Genomic DNA, 22,983 nt, shown 5'->3' on the forward strand with positions numbered 1-22,983 from the left:
GTTTTTACCCCTTAGATATTGCTGCTTAAATAACAAAAGAGGTTCATAATAATATATAATACTAAAGCAACAGCAACAGAAATGCTTGAATACTAAAAATATAAAACGTAAAACCTAGTAAGAACTAGGTAAATGTGAAGCCAGGACACACACACTGCATTCTGCAACTGAAATATACACAGGCTTGGTCTAGGAAAAAACAAGTAGCATAGCTTCCACCTACATTCCTCTTAATGCAGTCTTGTTTCTTCTTGCTGAGAAACCAGTTTGAACCTGAGACAATCAAACAGAAACTGGTGTATATTGCAAATATTATCAACACACCAGGGCAGATGAAATATGCACAGAAAACACAAGCCTTGCAGCACAACATTTTAGTAATTAGATCACAATTGGATTCACTACACCACTGAATGGTCGTTGTTCTGCAAAGAAATAAAGGTTTGATACTATATAAACAGACCTTTCGTAAGGAAAGAAGAATACATTTGGCTTTTGAATACTTGTTTTTCTCTATTCACATGTTATGTTATAAATCAATTTTTTCACACTCTTCTTCTGCTTCTGAATTAAAAATGTTTTTAAAAGTTTTGTTGCACAATCTCACATTTTGGAAGCCCCATGAATCAGAATTAAGAGGTTAAAAAAGAACAGTGCCTTGCAAAATATGTATAGGCCTATATATAATCAACAAGGCTAACCTGAAGCATAATTTAATCGGATATTTCATACAATTCAATTTATTGCTTAGGAAACAAAGTTTTTGCAGTTAAAATTTAACTGAGCAGCTGGTTCCCTTAGTTGATTTTTGATAGCAAGGGGACACAGGTAAATTATTTTCTTGTAAAAAAAAAATTTACATTAAACTGATCTGTTTCCCTAAATTTCTCTTGAATATTTATACAGTACCCTAGTCAGAAGCTGATGGTGTATTTCCTATGACACTTTCACTATGACATGCATTTCACAGAGCTTCTTTTACAAATCTGAGACGAGCAAACTCTAACTGCTACAGTATCTAACAAAGACCGTTCTTAAATTCTGTAATCAGAAACTCAAAAACACTTTGGAAGTAAGCAATTTAATTCCTGCAGCTTTAGGAAAACATGCGGTCTCCAAAACTGTCCTCACTGGGAATGTGAAAAAGCTCAAATCAAGCAGCCTAGCCTAACAGCACTGGCATCAATAAACCAGTGTTTTACACATGAACGATTGTTATCAAACCCATTTCTCTCAAAACCATAGGTCGTGAGTGACAAAATGTGTTTAAACAAATCAGAAAATAGATCATCCCAAACTACGGACTTTCAGATGCTTAAACTGGCAAGTAACTCCTCATCTGATTTTTTTTACTCAATCAAAGCATCTGAAATAATACCTCCTGTAGCACGCCTTGCAATTAAACACTATATCAGTCTGAGAGATACTGACTGAGCGCTGTTAGATTTAATGATTGTATACATCAGACAAGCAACCCCATTCACGTTTCATTTTCAAGCTAAATGTATAACTTGTCTTTAGAGTGTGTTCTGCACTTTCAAACATTTTACACTTTGCAATTTGCCACTTGAATAACATCACTGCATTCATGCCTCATCTCAATAATCTCAATGAGGACAAATAACATCAATGGTAGAAAATAATGCCATGATGGTCCAGTCATGATGGTTTTAATTGGTTATCCTGCCCTCCAGCAGACACAAGTACAGAATCTACATCAAAGTCAACAGCCGTGAGTCAATGTCAGCAGAACTTAGACCTTTCATTTAAATGCCCACCTCCCAGAACCTGGAGGCTGCTGTGGCTTTATTTTCTTTGATCAAGCACATCTCTCCAAATCCCGTTAAGTGACATTTTGCCATTTCAGGCCACAGCAAAAGGAGTGGAAAGACAAACTAGATACAAGAACTGATGTGGCAAACGTAAGTGATACAAAAACTAAGAGTCAAGCCTGCTCTTTTGTTATTAACCCAATAAGGCACTGGAGCCAGGCTTGCAGAGCGGCTTTTGTCTTCTGGCAGAGCCAAATACAGTTAAAATTCGGTATTTCTAAGGGTTAGGTCTGCTGGAGTTTCTGCGGTTGGTGAATTTGTAAATACAGGAAATAGCACCTTTTAGGGGAAACATTACTTCTCCGTAGTTTGCAAAACAAGCATTTCTGCTGTTTAATATCTGTTATAACTGTTCACTATTTCAGCAATAGGTGTTCACCATGGTGAATGGTACGTAATAATTAACCATGGCAAGTGGTTAGTAATAATTTTTATGAAAATCAGTACTGGAAACTTAAAAAGTATTGTTTTACATATAGTAATTGCATATGCAAACAAACACATGAGATCATCGTTATGATACTACTGCTTACCCTGTATTAGAGTTCATTTTTTTCATGACAGCACAGTAATAACTGAAAGTAAATAAATGTATTCACTCCCTCCCCTCTCAACCAACTCTCCTGCCCCTGCAATTTGTCTAATTCTGTCTCTTAGTTTCTTTTTCTTTCTTTTTCCACAAGACATGTAAGAACTGAGACTGTGGTAACCTAGAAGATCACAGAGGTTTTTTATTTAGCATTTCTTTGCACAACACAACACTGAGTCACATACAGGCATGTCACTCTGACAAACATGTCAGAGACAAACATGTTAGCAAATTGTGAATTGCGAGGACACAATGATGCACCCATACTCTTCAGCAACCCAATAAGGATTTAGTTAACGTTCCCTGGGCTCTGCTTAGCTAAGTCTAAAGATGGCAAGACCTACGATGCAACACAAAGCTCTAAATACACTCATGTCAACCTGCGATAAAAACCTTTAAGCAAATTTTTTATAACTATTTCTCATTAATGTTTCTTATAACTTATTAAATGAGGTTACCTTATGAAATTTACCTTTTAATTTATTTTGTAAATGTATCGTCCTTCTCAAATTAGTAACTTTGACTAGACATGTCATTCATCGCGGTCCGTTTTGTTTGAATTTGACATTGGTGAAGTTTAATATTGGTGGAGTTTAATATCCTGGCACAAGAAGTAGCTATGAGCATGGACGCCTATGAGAAAAGAAAGAGAGAATCCGTCTGTGGCTGAGAAAGACTGGATCATTTTAAAGCGCTTACAAAAAAAAAAAGGCACAAAACATGGAAAATCCTCAAACATTTTTACATGGAATTCCACATTTCATATGAAATTATAAACGGGTTTGTCCTAATACAGCCTGCGCAGTATGTGTGGGAGGGATGTAACAGATCTTGATAGTCCTGTTTTGCTCGTTTTTAGCCATAGTGAATGGTAAATATGGGTTGAGCAGGTTCACTTTATACCTTCAGGTTAAGGAAATATTTATTTTTTCAAAAGGTCATGAAACTTTATGATATGAAATAATGACAATATACTGTACGCCACCCCACCAAAGAAATTTCAAAGATAATTTGAGGCAGCGCAGTAAAATGTCTTATTAACTCGTCAGGCAAAACCATATTAGATCATGTATTTCCAGTGTGATTCTCTCATGTGTACTTTCCCATTTTCCAGTGAAAACTGCAGAACTGTGTGGTTAATGAGCGTATGAGCGCCTGCAACGTTTCCTTTCATTTCCATGACCTCAAGTGGAAAAGGGGTAATTTTCCACCTACTCTCCTCCAGGGAAACAAACTGCTTCAATAGGAAACCTACAGAAAAAAGGGGCACTTTTCATTTGGCTTGAGCAACACAAGAAAACTCCCTCAACATAGCTGATGGTCTAAGCAGAATTTCCTCTGCATACTCTGAACATTTCTGAATATGTTCTTTGGTATTGAAGCACTTCTTCATCTGTTACTAACCTACTTTTTGTTAGTTTCGCTTACATTAGACCAAGGTGTTGCTCTTTCATGTGTATTAAAAAAACAAGCAGTAATGTAACTCAAGATGCGTTTTTTTCAACTTTGGTATGCATTGTTTTCCAAGGTTCAAAGAGTACAAAGCAAGGTGCCAGATTTTTACAATATGTGGATAAAATCACTTTAATGGCAAGAGTTTAAAAATTAAAATGTATTTCTGGCTGAATAGTACTGGTTATAGGCAAGTTAAAAATTGAAAATTAAAGCCATGCATCATTACAGACAATGTATTATTAATTCTTTTCTTGCATGAGATTAACAATACCATTGTATTTTTATGAGTACCAATGTCTATATTCACATGATGTTATCTTACTGCGGGATTTATGTATCACAAATAAAGCAAAGTAAAAAGAACCAATGCCCATCAGTGCCAGAAATAAGCAATCTTTTCATTGTGGCTTCTCAACAATACCACACGTCTCACTTCACTAAAGCAACTGTTAGTTACAGATATGATTCCTTCAGGACAGTACAGGAACAACCTACAACACAGGCGCTATCATTTTCCCTTTGCTAAGCCTGAGACTCGAAGGAGATTTACTATTGTACAAAAACTTTTTTTTCAGTTTCTGTGTTGATTTACACCATTATTAAGAAAACATAATGGTATTAAACAGTAACAGTAATTGCAGTGCAAGTAATTACACTAAAATAAGGCCTTTCTGGTGGATTTACATGGGGCCTTAGAGAACATATTTGAAAGCAATTTACCCTTTACATTTGAGGTTCTATATTTTGGCAAGTTGGATTTTCATATAAGTAGTACTGACAAATATCTTTGTGTAATTCTCTTATCTGCTGGTAAAAAGACTTTAACAAGTAAGTGGCTGTTTCCAAACTTAACAACAATCAATGGTTGGATTGAATAAATAAATGAAATGTACATCATGGAAAAATTAACTTTTTCACTTAAATTACAAATGAACACATTTGTTGAATATTGGTCTACATGTAAGGGGGGTTAAGTACTGTACATTAAGCTTTTAAGGAATTTGTTGAGATACAGAATAACTGAAACTATAATTATAATTACAATTATAACTACAGTTCTCAAAAATAAAAAGACATAAACAGAAATTGAGCTTCTCCATTAACAGAACAATTTGGGTGTATGGATGCTTAGGCACACGTACATGTTCTTGCGTAACTACAGTATAAACCTTTCTTTAAATCTAGAACCAAAAAGGCAGCACTAGGTCTAAACAAAAAAAAAAGTTATTTCAAAGCTTAAATGACTCATATTACAACATGGACAGGATCATATAGAGCAGTGGTTTCCAATCCTGATCTTGGTGACGAACAAAACTGTAGGCTTTTGTTACCGTTGAGCCTTCTGTTACACAATCAAACCCCTCAATCACTTAATGATCAGATCAATCTGGACTGTTTGTTCCCAGCTCTTAAACATGTTGGAAATCCCAAACTTGTCAATTGGAACACAATGCAGATATCCCAATGAATAAACTTCTTAGATCAAGTACGGCTTCAATGATCTAATGAAGGTTAGATGGAACGAATCTGCAGGTGTGTGGAGGGATCACCAGGACCAGGGTTTGGAACCACTGATATAGAATTTGTTAAAAGGAGATCACCTTTTTAAGCTTTTAACACCTCGTTAAGGGTCACAAAAAGGAAACAGGCTGTATCTTCGATCAGTTTAGGCTAGCAGCCGACTAGCTGCACCCTGGTCTCCGAAGCCTGGGGTTCACTTCGTCAGGCCCTTTTCGGGATCCTCATGAGGACTACTTCAGCCTGCGAAGGAGCAAGTTGCGCTCACCTTTAAGTACTGCTGCAGCATGGACAATTTAAGCTTCTTTGTGCTCTCCGAGTCCTCCGGATCGACCATGATTCTCTTGCGCACCACGTCACGTGTGAATATTCCAACGCTGTTCTGGCTTTCGGCACCAACGGGTTTTCCACTCTGGAAAAACTCCTGAGTCAGCTCGTAGACCTGCAGGGTAGGAAATAAAAACAACAGGACGGGTGTTTCCGACGGGAAACTCGAACGCCGCTGCAAACATTTCGGATCAGCTGTGACAGGGATGAGAACGTGGTTGCTTTGTTTATTTTTTTTGCCTGCTGTTAGAAAACCTCACCAGAGTGCAGAGCTAAAATACAACCTACAATCCATTCAATTTCGTTCAATGAGGAACCGGTCTTATAGGGCCGGATGGGCAGGTTAGGCATGCAAGTCATCATTGCTCTCACATGAAAAACGGTTTTCGAACACAGACTTCTGACTGCGCTGCCTCAGCAGCTCACTGTAGTTCCTCTCCCATGACAAGACACTCGGTGCTGTGTAAATAACAACATGCTAACTGGCAATGTTTCCACTACAACAACAAAAAAATCAGCCACAGAATAAAACACAGACACCCAAAGGTGTTGTTTTCAGGCCACTGAAGGATTTCTTGGGAATGTCGGGGGTAATTAATTCTAGCACATAACCACGGAGTAAGGAAATGAGAAAAGCAGACAATGGCAGCTGTGTGATTTCTCTCAGAATCTGGTGCACGTCCAGCTTGGCGGCGTACGACTGAGTCAAGACAGGGAGGGATGCAGCTGTCTTGATAAACAGTCCTTCACCTCTTTCTGCTAACAAACCTACACCGAGACGTTCATTTAAGACAACACCTTTGTCCCCCATTCGCTGCGGACTTTGTGCCATGAAGAAACGAGGCAGGCTAACTCCGCACAGATCATAAATTGTCGTTGCTCACTTATAAAGCTCTGCATGGTCTTGGCCCACAATACTTGAGTGATCTTTTAGTCCCTTATATTTCTTCTCTTACACTTCGATCACAAGGAGCAGGTTACCTAGTTGTTCCTCAAATTAAAAAAGTCACAGCTGGCAACCGAGCATTTTCTTCTAGAGCTCCCCAACTATGGAATAGCCTCCCCCAAAGATGTGCAGGATTCAGATTCAGATCTCAATGCTCAAATCTAGGCCAAACACATATTTGTTTAGTCAAGCTTTCAGATAAATACTTAGGAGTAGCAAGACATGCAAATGACCAATTTTAATTTCACTGTCATTCACAAATACTGTGTTATCTCTTTTCTATCCATCCATTCTGAGGCTGGACTGTTCGGAGGCCCAGGTCCAGAATCCAGCTCCTTTTACCGGTCGTGAAATCAACAGCCGATCCTCTACAAAGCCCTTCCCAGAGAAATCTCAGCTGAAAGAAACCAACTGACCATTCGGAACACTGTTGGACATTTCCATACATGACTGTGCTTTTCCCACCATGTATTGAATACAGATGGCTCTCGTATGAGTTCATTCTAATTTAACCCGGTTTCCAGCCAGAGGAGTTCCTCTCAGGGCTTCTTCCTCCTTTAGTCTGGGGGAGTTTTTCCTTGCCACTGTCGCCTTGGGCTTGCTCACTGGGGGTTAAGGCCCGGAAATCTGAAAAGCTGCTTCGTGACACATGTCCATCGCAAAAAGCGCTATACAAATAAAACTGAACTGAATTGAAACTGAATACTGCTTTTAAACACACCTTCTTAAGGGAAGCACTCTAAAGGTTTTTTTATACTGTGCATATATCAGATTGAAACCGACATTCGCTAACGACCCCATGTAACATCAAACAATATTAAACTTCTTCGGCTCACTGTGGACGATAAAAGGTTTTCTTAATAAAAACTGCTTTGAGGATCACCAGCAAGAAAATGATAACCCACTGCAGCAGACCCTCCTAACCCAGTAGCATGGAATGGAGAACCAGCGCTCATAAACCCCCTGTCAGATACGGTGGAGCTCAGAACTAGATCCATAACCTTTTTGCCTTTCCTTTCCCCCTGTTAATCAGAGCCTAAGCCATCTGGCTGATCCTATTTGGCCAGGAATGCTTCTCTAACAATGCAAAACTAGCGCCACTGACACAGCGGCAGTAGGTGTGATGGTATATTATTAAAGTCTTACCACGAGACTGAACCCGTGGTTTTCAGCACCGACTCATGACGAAACTTCACCACTCTACCCCGAAGCCGGAATAGACCATCTCTGTTGTATGTAAAGAAGTCAGTTTGCAGACAGTTTTTCTATATAGACATTAGTTTGCAGACAGCTGAAGTCAATTTCTCTAATAAACTCATCAAAATGTCAGACCTTTATTTAGCTCTCTCTACACCGCCCTCTAGTGGGCTGACCCAGTATCAACACCTCGGATCCAGCTGCTCCCTTACACCAACCTGGCTTCATTTTTAAGGAACAAGTAAAGGTTTATTCCATGCTGAAAAGAGAAGAATTGTAGAACAACATTTTGGCCGCGAAGCCTTCTACTAGTGAAACAGCCACAGCCGAAACACTGTGCTTCGGCACTACATTTCTTCTCAGCGTGGAATAAACCTTTACTTGTTTCTTTGCAGCCTACACATGCCGACTCAGCGACCTTCCATAAGAGCCACAGGGATAATTTCCTCATCCAAGCCACACTGGCTCATCAGGCCAGAGCTTGTCCTGGTTTCTGTGTCATTAAGCACAATAATAAACACCTGACTCTCCCACCCCTCTAGATGGGACGCTGGTCCATCACAAGTATGACACCCCGCAATGCTATTTCCCATTTACAGCGCTGAATGAACTGGAGCAAGTGCGCCAAAGCACCCCTCTCAAGGTACAACAGCAGTGTCTGCAGCTGGGACAGGAATCAGTGTTGATTCCACAGACTTGTCCGCTTCACTACACCACCCTAAGACTGATATACTGATGACAGCCCTTTACTTAACCTGATTACTTTATCAAAAAGAGACCGCACTCAAACTCTTTCATCTGCGTGGGTTCCTATTTTGAAACGAAACCAGGATATCACAGGATATAGAGCTGAATATATTGTAGGTACAGCTTCATTTTTAAATTCTTTTTGAATAGCTACCTTTTTCATGTCATGGTGCAACAGTTACAGAACAAGAGCTGCAGAGTTCAACAGGATCCTTTCCTCATCCCACACAAGCCAAGTCTCACCACGCAACTGATGACACTTTTGGTGCTTTTGGGTCTTTAAAGTCAATTAAATGACCCTGTTTCAATGTGCATGAATGTCTTACATGCAAAACCTCCAATTCCAAAGCCACATGGAAATAAAGTCAGGGGGGAAGAAGAACTCTTGAAATTGTAACAAAAGGAAAAAGGTTGTAATCTGACGTGCATACACAGGAATTTCTAAGCATCAAAGAATATAACCCATGCCCCATCCCCCTCCCTGATTCCGGACTCAGCAATGAACTCCCACCTCGTTGTATAAATCGCTGAATTCCTCAACAAGGTCTTTGGGGATCCTCTTGCCATTGTTGGTTTGGTAGTGAGCCACACCATTCTTGGTGTAAAGGCTGATGCGGCCCACACTGCGCTCCCCATCAGTGGTGTGCTCAAGGAGGCCATTGTCTTCTGCCAGATGAAAGACTGGATTGCCATTGGCACCATGAATCCAAGTAGCTCCAAGTTCCAAGGTCGCTTGTCCTGATTAAATAAGGAAAAATAAAGAAATAAAAAGGTCTTTAAATTTTCCAAATTCTATTAGCAGATTGAACATCAAGTGTACAGTATGTGGCCACTGTCTTCTATAGTCTTGGAAAATGCACACCAAAGGTAGTAAGAGGCATCAGGTCATACCAATTCATCCAATCTTTGCAGAAAAATGCAAAAAGCTGTACCACCAATGAATGAACCACTGAAGAAACCCACCTGATCTTGACCCTCTAATTTAAAGAAATGCAGTTCATCTTTCCACATCGATCGCAATCTTTACCTCTCTTACAGCCTCTGAATATAAGGCCCTATATTCAAAGCATGCAGGTGCTTAACTCCTTATGGGAAGAAATGTGGATTTAAGCACCCAAGTGCTTTGAAAATAGGGCTCTGTGTCTGAGTGCTGAAGAGAGATTGCCTCACAATTGAGCAACCAGATTTCTATACAAACTTTGATAAGTAAGTCCACTCTCAGAGTCTCCTAAGTGAAAACATTTGTATTGAATCTAAACACAACTACAGTTTCCTGCTATGAGTAACTGTCAAAACAAAATAAAACTGTTGCTTCCGCATAAGCAAAAAAGATAAAGAACTAAACCAAAGCTGTTAAAATAGTCACGAAAACTAACAACTATGCACAACAAGAAGATAATCAATTTAAAAGGGGTTTTGGTGGCATTCACTGAAATATTACCTGGTATTTAAGCAAGAAGGAAATTCCACATAAAGCAACATTTTACACCTTTTACAAACTATCAAAGAGGAAAAAACAAAATAGCTTCAATCATGATATTTCATCACTACTATTAATATGTCAGATGAACTGATCAGCATTAAATTTCATAAGTTGCACTGTCTTCTTACGTAAGAAAGATATTTAATAAACATTACAAACAGTAAATGTGAAATTATAGTATACAATATTTATTTCTTCTTTTACCAATGGCATAAAAACACCACAATTACAGCTCATGCAAACAGCAGTGCTATCGGTTGTTACATTGATAATTTTCAGTGCATCACGATGACATCACATAATGCTGTTGATTTTAAGAGCTGGACATGAATGTTATCTCAACACCAGTTCACCAGCATTAATGCACTTTATAAGTAAGAGAAAACATGCCTTGTCCGACAGTACCACAAGGTTTTACCTAGAATTAAATAATTTCAGGAAATCAATTCTTAATTATCACAAAACACATTTACAGAAAAACAAACCTAGAGCTATTCTGAGATACAGCTTTTACCTAAATACAAGCTGCTTCTTGTACAGTACATGACATGTAAAGGGCTCTATCAACACCTCATGAATTATCATACAATTACATATAATTATATGCAAGAGCCAAAAGACTTCTTCAACATTCTCAACACTAAAAAAAAATAGATAAAACATAGAGATCACTTTATTAGCCATATACAATGTCTTGCATTAGGAATTTGTCTTTTCGCATGAGACACTGACACACAGACAGGGGTCAGAGTGCAGGGTCTGCCATTGTACGGTGCCCCTGGAGCAGTTGGGGTTAAGGGCCTTGCTCAGGGGCCCAACGGAGTAGGATTCCTCTGCCGGAAGCAGGATTTGAACTGGCAACCTTCCAGCAACAGGCGCAGATCCTTAGCCACAGGAGGGTCATTTTAGGGTCATATTAGGGTCATTTCACACTAGAACAAGACAGACAGATCTCTTGGACATAGATCCACTTGTTCTTAATGACAGTACTTTAGTTGTAAAACAGTATCACACATAGTTATATAAATACATACTTCTCCTTGGAACTGCATATATTCTGAAAAGATTAAATGTAATTCCCAAGAGGCAATCTGTGTGACTGTGACATGTACAGCTCCACTCTGCCTCTGCTGGGAATCGATCACAGTCACTCACGGGCTCAGAGCCCCACAGCAGTGCCCTCTTGACAGCAGCGAAACCCACTACACAAAGTGACTAGGTCCGGTGCTGCAGGAGAATTCTCCTGTGAGACCATGATACACTAGAGATCCAACATACAGGTAAAGTTGGCCTTTTTAAAGAGTCTGTTTTGGTTCTGTAATATGCTCAGGCCATCTTTCTCTCTCTCTAAACTCCTCCTTCTTCTCCCCAGCTTATGAATTCCGAGTCACCTCACCAACAGGTGCAGCTCTGCTCTGCCCCTGCAAGGATTCATTTACATACACTTCTGTGACATGCTCAGCTCTACTGAGCCCGGTTCCATTAGCACAGTAATTGTGTCTTCGCACCTCGCTCACGAATAACACTCGCAGCCAGCTTGAACCTCTCAATTAGAGAATTCTGTAAGATCCGTTTACAGCATAACCACAAACAGGTGGCGACTGAATAGAAAAACAAAGGTTCAAGGTAGAATTGTACTTGGCATCGACACATCCTCCCTACTGTTTCAGTACATCGGCTTAAACAGGCTTTTGAAAACACTACAGACTGTCGAAGCTGCTGCTGAAAAAAGAGCATTTAATTAAAAAAACTCTACCCAAGCTTTTCAAAAGACCAGAGGTTGATCTGTTCTCAACCACAATGCCTATTTTGTAGATGATCATCACTGTTCAGACACCTTTCCCTACTCACTTTGTTTCAATAACTTCACTGCAATGCAGCAACTCAAGGAGCAATACTGTAACTTCTTGAGTTACAGGAGCACTGAAGAATCATCAGCATTTTGCCTATTTTAAATTAGCCAGAACCTAAACCACAACATTTGCAGTGCAGATTACAATATTGGTAACCTGAGCTCTAAAATGAGTTAGAAGGGGAGAATGGTCTTTTCTTCTTTGTAAGTATTATTCTAATTTAACTGGGCCCTTCATGTCATTAATAGTGAAATACAGAATGATCATTAGGTTTCATCATTCCTGCACTGTAATTGAATTTAACCTGATGTTTACCCTACAATGATTTTCATATTAATAGGGCATTACATGTACTGTATACACTCAGATATGGAGGTTTTTTAAATGATTTCTGAATATTTCTCCTAGAAAAAACATTTGTAACTCACTTGATAAAGGATGATAAATCTTCAAAAATGACTGCAAGAAACCCAAGTTTTCCTATCTAACCGCTCAATGATAATGGCAACAATAAGCAACTTGCCAGTTGACAACAGAAAACTTTTTCCGGGTTTTTTTAAGAAACTCAACTGCAGATCAGGGCTACTGCTTATCTTCAATAAAGGATAAAATGGATAAGGTAAATATTTCAAAAAAAGGAGATGCAGCTATAATCTTACATACTATTGAATTATTGAGCATTTAAATAGATATGGAATTGATCCTACATTATAAGGCAAATCTTCACTCAGTTGCACATCTGTGAAAAATCACAGCACCACTGTATTAACTTCCACCATCTGAACACAACTGTATAGTCTGTTCTCTCAGTTACTGCACATGCATTTTTTATAAATCGGCCATGATTTCAAATCATATAAGCAATCAATGAGGTATAATGTGCAGACAACGTCGACTTAGACCTTCAGAGGGTTTTCCCATTACCAATCCCTGGAGGTTTATCAGAATATTAACCCGTTTTAAGCAGTTTTCCTCCAGGCTGAGAGTTATCTGACAGTACAATGTTGAAGGGAAAATATTAGGAATCTATTACAATGACCTTCATTGAAAGCCACTCTACTTCTACTAATAAAATAATAATAATAATGATTTCCAGACACAATTCTTTTTAATAGATTCATATTTGATCCTAACAACATGGATCCAATGTCAGACTCTCATGTGTAACCTTTCCTATATCACCCAAGTATTACTAAGTTGTCCGATACTTTTATCCAAAGCAACTTACGTTCACACTCATTCGTACAGCTGGGCATTTTACTGGAGTAATCTGAATGAAGTACCTTTCTTACAGGTACAACTGCTGTGCCCCACCTGGAATTTGAACCCACAACCTTCCACTTACCAGTCCAGAACCATAACCACACTGCAGCATTTATGGTCGTGCCATTTAAAGCCTAGAGACTTAATACATAATACACATTATTCATTTTGCATTCTACTCATTTAAACGATCGCCGGTAAGGTCCTGAATGCATTGGAAAGGGTGCCGTTTGCTTATGGGTACAACCGCACTGTCTCACCTGGGATTTGAAACCACACCCTTGCAGCTACAGGCGCAAAAACCTAACAATTAACTGCACACTCCTACAGATTAAGCACCACTCTCTTCCGATGCTATATCCTCAGTCAAAACTTGTCACAGAACCAGGAACAGCTCTGAAGGTTTGAAACGCATCACTCAAAAACACGGAGACGCTGATAAGACCTCTTACCGAGCTGAGCGCTTTGCACTCTCCCTCCAATGCAATCTGACGCCTCTAGGACAGTGACATCTGTAAAACCGTTTTCCAAGAGGGTTTTAGTAGCTGCAAGGCCAGCCAAACCAGCACCAATTACTACTATTCGAGGCTGTCGATTTCTGTGTAGGCCACTACTAAGAGGATCATCTGTGCTGTCTGAAGATATTTCACAACTTTGCATGCCGTCCAAACTCTTCTTCTAGGGGATCTAAATGGGAAGAAACACAATCAGAACAGGGTTGTTAGAACAGATGTTTTAAATAATCATTTGATATTAAATTTATCCATATCACATTTATCAGTCATATTAACTTGGTAAATGCTATTAGTCAAAACGACTTAAAATGGTACCCTTTTATACAACTGGGTATATTTCTAAAGTTATGTCTTGAATTTCATTAGTACCGTATTTTAACACATGACTCTGCATCAATACGTTATGGATTCGGAAACATTATTTGCACTGTAGCAACTAAAGTACCTCTTCATGTGAAGCACAGGATGTATTCCCAAAAACAACTTCAGAGATAATCAATTTAAATATGCAATAAATGCCACAACTGCCAAAAAAGTGTTGTGTTTTCAAGAATTTAGTGCGGTAATAAACATGATTTATCTACAATTTAACGTCATAATCATTACCCCAGTATCTGCATGCTTGGCCACACACTTACTGGAACTACTGCAAAGAAGATTTTAAAAGATTAACTGAAGACCCTAAAGTTCCAAGTAAAATTAAAATGTTTTTTTAGAAGTAAACAGAAAGCATATAGAATTTCAATAGAGTATACCTACCTCTGCAGTTTTTAATTTTTCTAATGTTTTTCTCTAAAGCAACTTACACTTGCACCTACAGTATCTAAACATGGGTATTTACTGGAACAACACAGGTGAATTATCGTGCTAAAGCTGAGGTTTGAACCCACAAACTTGCAATTCCAAACACAGAACTTTGCCCACTGCTCCACACTGCTGATCATACGCGAGTTATATCTCAGTGCTACAAGTACACATACACATACGCAACACCTGTACAGCAGGTTACTTGTTAGCCCACACACTGATCCTGCCTCGCTCGATTTAAACTTCGGAAATATAGAAAGTTTAAATCGATGACCTTTAATACCCGGCATTGCATTATATAAGTGTATCTTACAGTGAGACTGTGTAATTTGTTTAGGTGTGGGCAATGAGTGAAATTACACAATTATTGACACAGTTTTCATGCCTACTGTATGTTATCAAAAATCACAAAGCCTATCATATGATCTCTTTCAGATTTTGTTCCTATCGTTTTGTGTCTCTCTCAGACACGCTCAATAACCTTCATAAAGTAAATTACCACTAAGAGCCTTATAGGGTCCCATTTAATGTTTGGATAATTACATTTTTTTCTGAATTACAGATAATTTCAGGATTATGGTATAATACATGCCCTGTAGCAGACATAACAACGCCACTCTGGCAGCCACAATTAAAGGTACTAAAGCACACGGCTCAGAAAATCATAACTGTGGTGCCACAGAACACATACTCTGCATTTAGAAGTTAAACCAAGAGGAGAAAAACACTTCTGATGAAGGGAAACAAGTCTTTAAAAAAAACAAAGAACAAGTCCAACAGTAAAACGCAGGGATTTCAAAATACAATTGACTAAACAATCCATGTGCATATTTCACATACAGAACAATCCATCTAATTACTACATTTCCACAGAGGGGATGTTGAAAGCTATTCAACCAAAATAAAATGGAAAAAGAGAAAGCTAGAACAGTAGCATTCTCTATAATTTTTTTTTGAATTAAGCAAATCCATGGCCTGAGAATTAGGACTTTTCTTTAATCAATATTTGTGCTGTTCTGGCTAGAAAGTGGCGTTATAAAGAAAGAGCGTTTAAGATCAAGCACTGTTAGATTTGTTTTTGCAATACGGTACTGTATATTTACATTTTATAAAAAACATTTTTTTTTCTTTTCTTGGTATGGCAGATAAGCATTTATGAGAGACTGTAGTAAATATGGCTAAAAGCGTGTGGAAAACCAGTCATCACTGGGAGAAACTAACCAAACTACTGACCATGTAAAAAGCACTAAGGGCACAAGAGTATTTCTGTTACACATGTAGCAGTTTGCCCAGAGTTTGGACATTCCAGTTCACAGAAAACACATCGCTGCTCAATTAGATTCATTACTGGAGATATCAATCACATACAGTATATACTGGACCACTACATCACCGTATATCTAAAGAAAGGCAAATTAAAAAAATTATATAAAAGGTACTTTTGGAAACAGAACAAAAAAGCCTACAGTATGTGACAAGCAGGTGCAGAAGGCATCCAACTTTCTTGACAAATCTGAAAGTGTGTCTGATTTTTTTAAATAGCCTTGGGCAGTTTCAGATGCGTATCTCTTACTAACAGGGATTGTGCACCACTGATTGTTCCATTTGATTACCAGAGTTCAAAGACAAAACTTAACCTGCCAACAGATGTTAAGAACCCTTCATTCTGCACGTATAATGAAAAGGAAATAAGCATATTTAACTAAGGGCCCAGCCCGACCACACTTCCATATGACTCACCTTTGCCAAAAATAGAATCTCTCTCTTTACCACAACAACACAGACAACATATTCCAGAACCTAAAGCTCCAAGAAGCCAGAAATCATAATATGAAGACTCTATAGCTCTATAAAATAAAAATACTTCTGACCCACGAATGACTTCTAAAGAACTGTCACTGTAACCTTCAAAGTTAACATTTGAATTTTAGAACAAGAACATAATAATTGTTATACAAGAATCACTGTGTATCCCACAGGCCGCTGTTTTTCTTCATAGCCATATCCTTATATAACTGCTCTCATTTTAATGCAGATTGATCCGTTTCCAAACTAAATGTTTTTTCTTCTTTTCCATAAAAATATGTTTCCCTTCTTGTAACAGAGATTTATTATTCATCAACCTGACTGAGTGTACTGTTCTCTGTTTTTAAGGGAACACAATCATTACACAATAATACACATGACGTTACTACATCTTTTACATTTTGTTTTTAATTATATTATTGCAAATTAAAAGTCAGTAAAAAGGTAATGAAATTATCAAGGTTCGTGTCTCTCCCATAGCCTCTGGCCCTTGCTCGTATTACTTTCTGTTAAGATAATTTTCCTTTCAACATGACTTATTATATATGAAGTCTTTGAGAGACTCAAGAATTACATTTATCCCAGTATAAAGTTTTACTAAAACCAATTAACAAGGACTAAAAATCGAATTTTCTTACCACGTGCTACACGGTAGCTTGGACCTGTTCTTTTGAATGCTTTTATTCAAGTGATTTTGGCACACTTTTACATTTTCATGTTTATTCTAAGTGAATATTTCCACCTGATGCCTATCCTCTTTTCCACATAGACGTTTTCTTCTTCTCTAAGACATTTTGAGAAAAGTTTCCAGAAACTATTTCAACCTTATTCAAAATATCTAGGAGCCAGTATAAAAAGAAGGTTAGCAAACAGGAGCAAACCACATATGCAGTGCACATTGTTTTCTAATACTTGCCCACACTTGAAGAAAGCTTTTATACGGTGTAATTGTAATTTCTAATTAGCTATGCCTGTTTGAGAAAATACCCCAGAGGCAAAGGACCTAATTTCAGTCATATCGTAGGAAGAGACCGTCTGCTAGGTAAAAAGACAGCATCAATTTTTCATTTAGGAAGGACACCCTTTAAGAAAATTCACACTGATTTTTGGAGAGCTATTTAGAATTTTATTGCTAGGTGGGAATTGATAAAAAAAAGTCTGAAACAAAGATCAGGGTTCAATAATGATGACGCTTTAAGTGCGTAGCCTACAAAATCAGAAAGAAAACAATTATAATCAAAACCACATTTAAGCGTTCCGTTGTGTTACCGTAACAGAGATTGCGTTGTATTTTAGGAGCTGAGTTTCAAACCTTCCAAATTGTAGAGAGTGCTTTTTAGCTTTTCACAACCTCCTGTTAAGACTCCTGTATGAAAGGTATGAAATAAAATACTACTCTCTCCTCTATTATGGGATCATTATTCTCAAGTGGTGTGCTGATGCTCAGCTGAGTCTTCTCCCCAAATGTAGACAACAGAGCAAAGCTTTGCACAGGGACTCATTTAGGCTTCAGTACAAGGAAAACTTTTTCAGAATAGATTTAACAATGGATTAATACATACTTCTCCTCAATGCTCAAATAAATCCAGATTATTTTATTTGATGCAAGACATATTATTTAAAAAACAGGGCACTGCTGAACCTTTCTAGTGAAAGCGAGAATTTCGGTAAACCTGATCTTTAAAAAGAAAAAAAAAAACTTCTATGACCACAATGACTTTATTATCTGCTCGCTGTTAAGTCACTTAACACGACAGAGTTATCTCTTCAATGGAGACTAAGGGTGCATCGACAGAAGCTTAAATTCAACCTACAGTACAAAGCATGAACGTAAATTCAGAAATGGATTCAAGCAAGTGCCTTAAAGGACTCGGGGACCTTTTCACAACCTTTGTTTGTGAAATAGTTATTTAACAAGTCCGAACACAAATTGGTAGCAGGGAACTCACTTCTTGTTATTAAAAATACATAAAAGAAATGGATTCCTGCCAAGCTCCAATCCATGCTGTGGCTTGTGCCATCATTCCAGACAGATCTGTTTCTCCTGCAAAGCTCTTCCTAGCCTCTCACTGCTAAGATGTTCACGCATGTGTTGTGTCTAGTATGTCACCCAAACCGCTTGGCAGCATTAATAAAAACACTGCTGAACATAAGTGCATAAGAGATTACAAACAAGAGGGGACCATTCAGCTCCTCCAGCTTAGGTGGTGCTTAGTCCCCTCTACAAAGGGAAGGCCAAGAGCATGCCTGAAGAAATACAGCCTCATATAAAAAACATGAATAAACAAAGAGTAAACATTTTCTCAATGTTAATATTCAAAGCAAGAATTGAAAGGAAACAAACAATGGCACAGAAGTGAAATACTCCTCTTGCATCTTTGACGTTCTTATTCAAAAGCAGCATTCACAAAGCCAGAGTCATTTATTTTTTATTTACTAATAGGGGCGGTGCGGTGACTCTGTGGCTCAGGATCTGCGCCTGTGGCTGGAAGGTTGCCGGTTTGTATTCCACAGCAGGCAGAGGAATCCTACTCCGTTGGGCCCCTGAGCAAGGCCCTTCACCCCAACTGCTCCAGGGGTGCCGTGTAAACAGCTGACACTGCGCTCTGACCCCAAGCTTCTCTCTCCCGTCTGTGTGTCTCGTGGAGAGCAAGCTGCAAAAAGACGAATTACTAATACAAGAAATTGTATATGGCCAATAAAGTGATCTTATCTTACAGTATGTCACTAGTAATAACACCCAACACCCAAGAATTAAGCGTATTGAGAAAGGCTTATGAAGTGTTTTAGTCACAGTAAAAGTTGGCTTAACCCTCCTGCCCAGAGGATGAGGAGACTGGGACCCCCCTGCAGAGTGAGGGGTGACCAAGGGGCAGCAGCAGGTGGAGATGGGGTGGAGGGGGGACGCAGAAGATGTATGTGAGGGAGAGAAGGGGATCACGTCCAGTATTTATAATGTTTAGGTGAGGAAATGACATCAGGAATAATTACGAAATAATGCAAAGGAAAAGTAAAGGTTTATTTTACGTTGCAAAGAGAAGAAAAGAGCCGCAATGTTTCGGCTGTGGAATCTTCTTCGGGTGTAGGAAATAATAATTACAAAATAATTACAGATGAGACCGACGGAACTTGGTTGTTGTCATCCCTCCTGAACTTTCGTTATAAACTCCAGGATAGAAGGACATGTAATGCAAAGGACAGACAAAAGGCAGGCAGCACTGTAGGTTTTAGTAATTACTTGGAAATTGCCAGGCTCAAGATACCAGATGTCTGTTGTACAGGTGTTTGGAAGTTCCAAGTCATACACCTGCAGTCATCACAAATGTTAAAATTAAAGCTCATACAAAATGTTAAAACTATGTAACCAGTCGTACGATTTAACCGGTTAATACGATTTAAGTCGAAGTTGAAAAGAATCTGTAATAACACCTTGGAGATTATCCATTTATACATCAGGGCAATTTACTGTAACAGTCCGGGTGCAGTACCTTGATCAAAGGTAAATCAACAGCACCACACTCAGGATCTGACCCATTTACCATATTTATGATGAGGTAAACATTTATTTAACTTGTCCGGAGTCTTGACCAGTACTCCACACTGCTGTCATACTGTATATACTGTAAAGGAGCAGACAGGCGATGACAATTTTTTCAATGATTCTCCTAAAACGTTACCGCTTTGCACATTTTAAATGTGGACACCTCCTTACAGAAAAGTTCATGCTGCTCTGCAATCCAATCCATCCAGAAAGAGCGACCAGACACATTTTGGGAATTTAAGGGAACGTTCTACACAGGCAGGCTAAAGGAACACAATCTCTTAGGTCATGAACAGTGAAGACTACAAGGTGACCTAAATATTCAAAATCCTTCAAAATCCTTAAAGGCCAGGACAAAGTCAGCCGAAACGTTTTCTTCAGAATGAACAGTAGAACACAAACCACAGGGTGCAAATGCAAAGTATGTGAAAATGCATTCAAACCTGAAAACAGTAGGCAAGACTTTACACGAAGGGTGGTGGAAGTAGAGGACATGCAACCCAGCCACGTCGTTGAAGCAGATACCCCCGTTTCTTTCGAGAAACGGCTGGATGAGATCCTTGGATCGAGTTACTACTGAGCGAACAGCCTCCAGTCGTTTGTAATTTAAACTCTTAATAGTTTGTTACATTCGCCAGAGTAATGATGTCTGCCTAACAGGAGTAATAGTGTATCGCACGGAATCGTTCTTCCTTTAAAACCCTTAAGATGTTCACCGAAACATTCAAGAACACCTTGATGAAAATGACTGTGAACTTCATGCGTTCTTTACTTTTTCGCAACACTCAGTTGAGACTGAAACAACCTGTCGACAACCGTAGCTGTAACTGTAGACCTGTGAACAACCGCTGTAAAGCACACAGGAAAGCTTTTTTGTTGTTGTTGTTGTTATTGTTGTTGTTAACAAAAAACGTCATTTAAAAAACTATCCTGTTGAAACCTCTAGTTGAGCCCTGGGGCATTTCAAGAGAAGCCTTGCCCTTAAAAAAATCTGACGTACAGTAGGAATAGTGGGTCCCTTATTTGTAAAGATTTTAAATGACTTTCTGCTCGTAAAACTGCATACGCATTGTTTAAAAATCACTGGCGATTCCAACTTCTCTGACTTCATCTCTTGACCACGTTCACGGTATAGGAAGTCAGCGGATTCTGCCTGTCACACAGCTGTCCCCCTGCTGCCACGTAAAGGGCTACACAGTAACAATGCCACTGTGGCACAGCGAAAAACAGTACCAGATGCGCAAAAGACAGCTATATTTCGGAATCGCTGGACTGGCCTGTCAAAACGAAATGATTAATATGTCACCAACACTGCTCCTTACCAACCAAGACCATAGAATAACAAACATTTTTCTGTAAATTGATCAAATACAACCTGATATTTTCAAGTTCAGGCACCGTACCTTTTTTTTTTTAAGTTACGACCTCAACACCCAATAACACGGGGACAGTGCCCAGTAAAAAAAAAAAGACTGAATAAAGGAATCAGCTCGAAATACGTGTATTCTCAAAAACTGTTGTATGCCCCCCCTGTATGCTGACAGTTTCAAGACCTCTTCTTTTTCAGTTATTTTCAAAAACGTTTACATCCTTTCTGGTGTGTTACGCTAAAAAAAAAGCGTCAAAACTGGCGAAACGATTTCGAATAGGTGCCGTTAAATTGCATGTTACCTGGCACTACCTTCTATCTTCTTCGGCAGAAAGCGTCTACTCTCAAAGCTTCGCTCTTCCTTTGTGTTGCTCTTTATCTCCAGCTCGGCTTTGTATCTGGTGCTGGAACCAGCGGCAGCCAGTTCCTCAATGCCTTGTGCTCAATAAACATGAGCGGCCGATGACGTGCTTAGTGTAAGCCAGGCCCCCAGAAACAAAACAAAAAACTCATTTATGCAAAAACACCGGACCATCACAGCTGAGGAGAGAGCGGGTTCTGTTTTCTGAACGCTGTAGCTTTTATTTTATTTTATTTTTGGTTTTGAAACCTTGTCCACATCCCGGAAATACGATGATACATTCACCGGGGGGGGTTGTCTGTAAATCTCTGGCCGATGAGAGAGAGAGAGAATACAAAAAAAACATCTTCAAGGTCTTTTCCTTCTGGAAAGTTTAAAGCTGAATAAAATTCATTACACCGCATGCACTGTGCTCAATTACACCGTACCACAGGTTGCTATATTACGTGAATTGCTGCCCAATTGTTTGAATTAATATTTTTTCAAGATCTTTTTAAATGCATAGACACCCATAGCATCAGTGAATACTGTTACTGGTGCAATATAACATAATCTCACACTCTTAAGTTTTTTTTTCCTGTTTTATTAAGAGCATGTTTTACTATAGAGGAAAGCCTAATGTTTATTTCTAAAAGTACACAGATCTGAAGTCACACGTATCCGTTCAAATAAAACAATAAAACAAATTCTGTACGTTTTGTTCCTGTACTTATACAGTACTTGACACTAGAGACACTGGATTTTGGCATGCTCTCAATCCCAGCTGGATTTAGGGGTACCAACTGGCCTCAGAATTAATTAATTGGACACTTCAAGGGGACTAAATTGAAACAATAACACGGATTAAGCATTTTTTTTTATAATTTATTGCACTTCATATTCTATGTTCATTATTTTGCAGGTACCCACATCGTGAATGTGCTATTGCCATTAATGTCCACTGCCCTAATTGACAAAAACTCAGCAAGAAGTCAGAAAGAATTTTGAGAAAGAAAGAGTCTTATCTCTGGAAGTGTTGTCTGACCAAACAAGAATATTGCTTTTTGCTCAGTTTTCCATGTTAACTCGTTTTACCTCATAGGTTATAAGCAAGGCACATCCTGTCTTAAAAGCAATCAGTCGATCTGAGGCCAATTGACAACACTAGATGAACTGGAGAATTTGAGTATGTATTATTATGTTTTGGGAACCCATGGACAGATTATGTGGCACACATTCACCTTGTTTGTGTTTGTTTTGCCTTCTACTTCCATTGCAACAATACTTTGTATTGTAAAAATCAAAATTTGATCCTGGGTGCTTTCAGGCTGTTCTTTTAAATTGTGTTCGTCCTGTGACATTATAATGAGGTTTTTTATATATAGATGACATCAT

The 22,983-nt window shown here is 38.7% G+C and overlaps 1 protein-coding gene across 2 annotated transcripts in view; it reads right to left on the minus strand.

The window, feature by feature from the left end:
• The window catches only part of smox (spermine oxidase), a 30,944-nt gene extending 9,188 nt beyond the window's left edge, over positions 1-21,756 (minus strand). Inside the window, exons 1-4 of one of the 2 annotated variants that reach the window (XM_088637692.1) lie at positions 21,561-21,756; positions 13,663-13,897; positions 9,123-9,349; positions 5,663-5,836 (exon numbers count right to left, since the gene is read on the minus strand). In XM_088637692.1, the coding sequence (XP_088493818.1) occupies positions 5,663-5,836; positions 9,123-9,349; positions 13,663-13,870 (609 nt within the window). In that variant the 5' untranslated portion in view covers positions 13,871-13,897; positions 21,561-21,756. Of the gene's footprint in view, positions 1-5,662; positions 5,837-9,122; positions 9,350-13,662; positions 13,898-21,550 lie in introns of both variants that reach the window. The other variant, XM_088637682.1, reaches the window with a different exon arrangement.
• Positions 21,757-22,983: the final 1,227 nt, after the last annotated feature.

Source organism: Lepisosteus platostomus, chromosome 1 (genome assembly GCF_059453375.1).
Source record: "Lepisosteus platostomus isolate fLepPlt1 chromosome 1, fLepPlt1.hap1, whole genome shotgun sequence".
NCBI lineage: Eukaryota > Metazoa > Chordata > Actinopteri > Semionotiformes > Lepisosteidae > Lepisosteus > Lepisosteus platostomus.